Below are 953 nucleotides of genomic sequence, written 5' to 3' on the forward strand. Positions count from 1 at the left end.
ATAGACGTTTAATATAGATACATCTGGCTGCATCTCAACAGTCTGCAAGGTAGAAATCAAAATTGTGTGCCTGAAAACGCAAGATAGAGAACTCGGAATTTATTTAATTGATGGAATAAGAATCACTTGCAATGTTTATAAGAAAAAAAAAATCTATAGCGACAAATTCAACCTTACATAAAGGCCTACATATCAATATCAATAGGAAATAAAGCACGGTTCCTCCACAGGACTACGGAAAGACATAGACACCAAAGCAAAAACTGTCTTGAAGTAATTATTAACTACTGTGAACCAACAAAATTCTCTAAAGATCAAGCTGGCTTCGAGTAAAAAAAAATCCTAGAGCCTGGTGACACTACACGATTCGTTGCCAGACAGTACTAGGACGCCCAGCAGGACCCACTAACACCCTTATCATGACACATATCATGGCTACCGTACCCTTGAACTGAGATAATGCAAAAACCAACCTCATTAGGGTGAACTTCCGGCAGATCGTCCTCGCCCCAAGAGGTCATCCAAGTGAGGACGAAGGATGCGGCTCTCATAGGGGCGTCCTCACACACGCAGTCTCGGGGGCACTCACGACGTTCCTCAGTCGGGGAGGACGCGGCTGCACCCTGAAGAAAGGAAGGGGAATGAATGCTTTACTCTGAGAAGCTGAAACTGAAACGAAGGGAAATTATTGCTCTAGGAATAATGGCGTAAGACTGATCCAGGTTTGTGTAGGGGAAACAGAGATTATTATAAAAAAAATGAGATTATGGCAATGGGAAATTACTGAAATGATAGGGTAAGGCTATTGCAGGCTTAGGTAGAAGGAGAATATTGGATGAATATTAAAGACATAAATGGGAAGATGTATAAATCGATTCATAAATCTATGTAGGTTAAGAAAGGATGCAATCTATACCCTGCGTTTTTCATTCACGAATGGAGTGAAATTCATT

At 40.9% G+C, this 953-nt stretch overlaps 1 protein-coding gene across 1 annotated transcript in view; it reads right to left on the reverse strand.

Annotated features, from left to right (window-relative positions):
- Window positions 1-953, reverse strand: part of LOC119589064 (insulin-like growth factor-binding protein complex acid labile subunit) — a 12,752-nt gene that overhangs the window by 3,581 nt on the left and 8,218 nt on the right. The window contains exon 2 of the mRNA XM_037937640.1: window positions 474-623. Within this exon, the coding sequence (XP_037793568.1) occupies window positions 474-623 (150 nt within the window). The remainder of the gene's footprint in view (window positions 1-473; window positions 624-953) is intronic.

The sequence above is a fragment of the Penaeus monodon genome, chromosome 25, assembly GCF_015228065.2.
Source record: "Penaeus monodon isolate SGIC_2016 chromosome 25, NSTDA_Pmon_1, whole genome shotgun sequence".
In the NCBI taxonomy this organism is placed as follows: Eukaryota; Metazoa; Arthropoda; class Malacostraca; order Decapoda; family Penaeidae; genus Penaeus; species Penaeus monodon.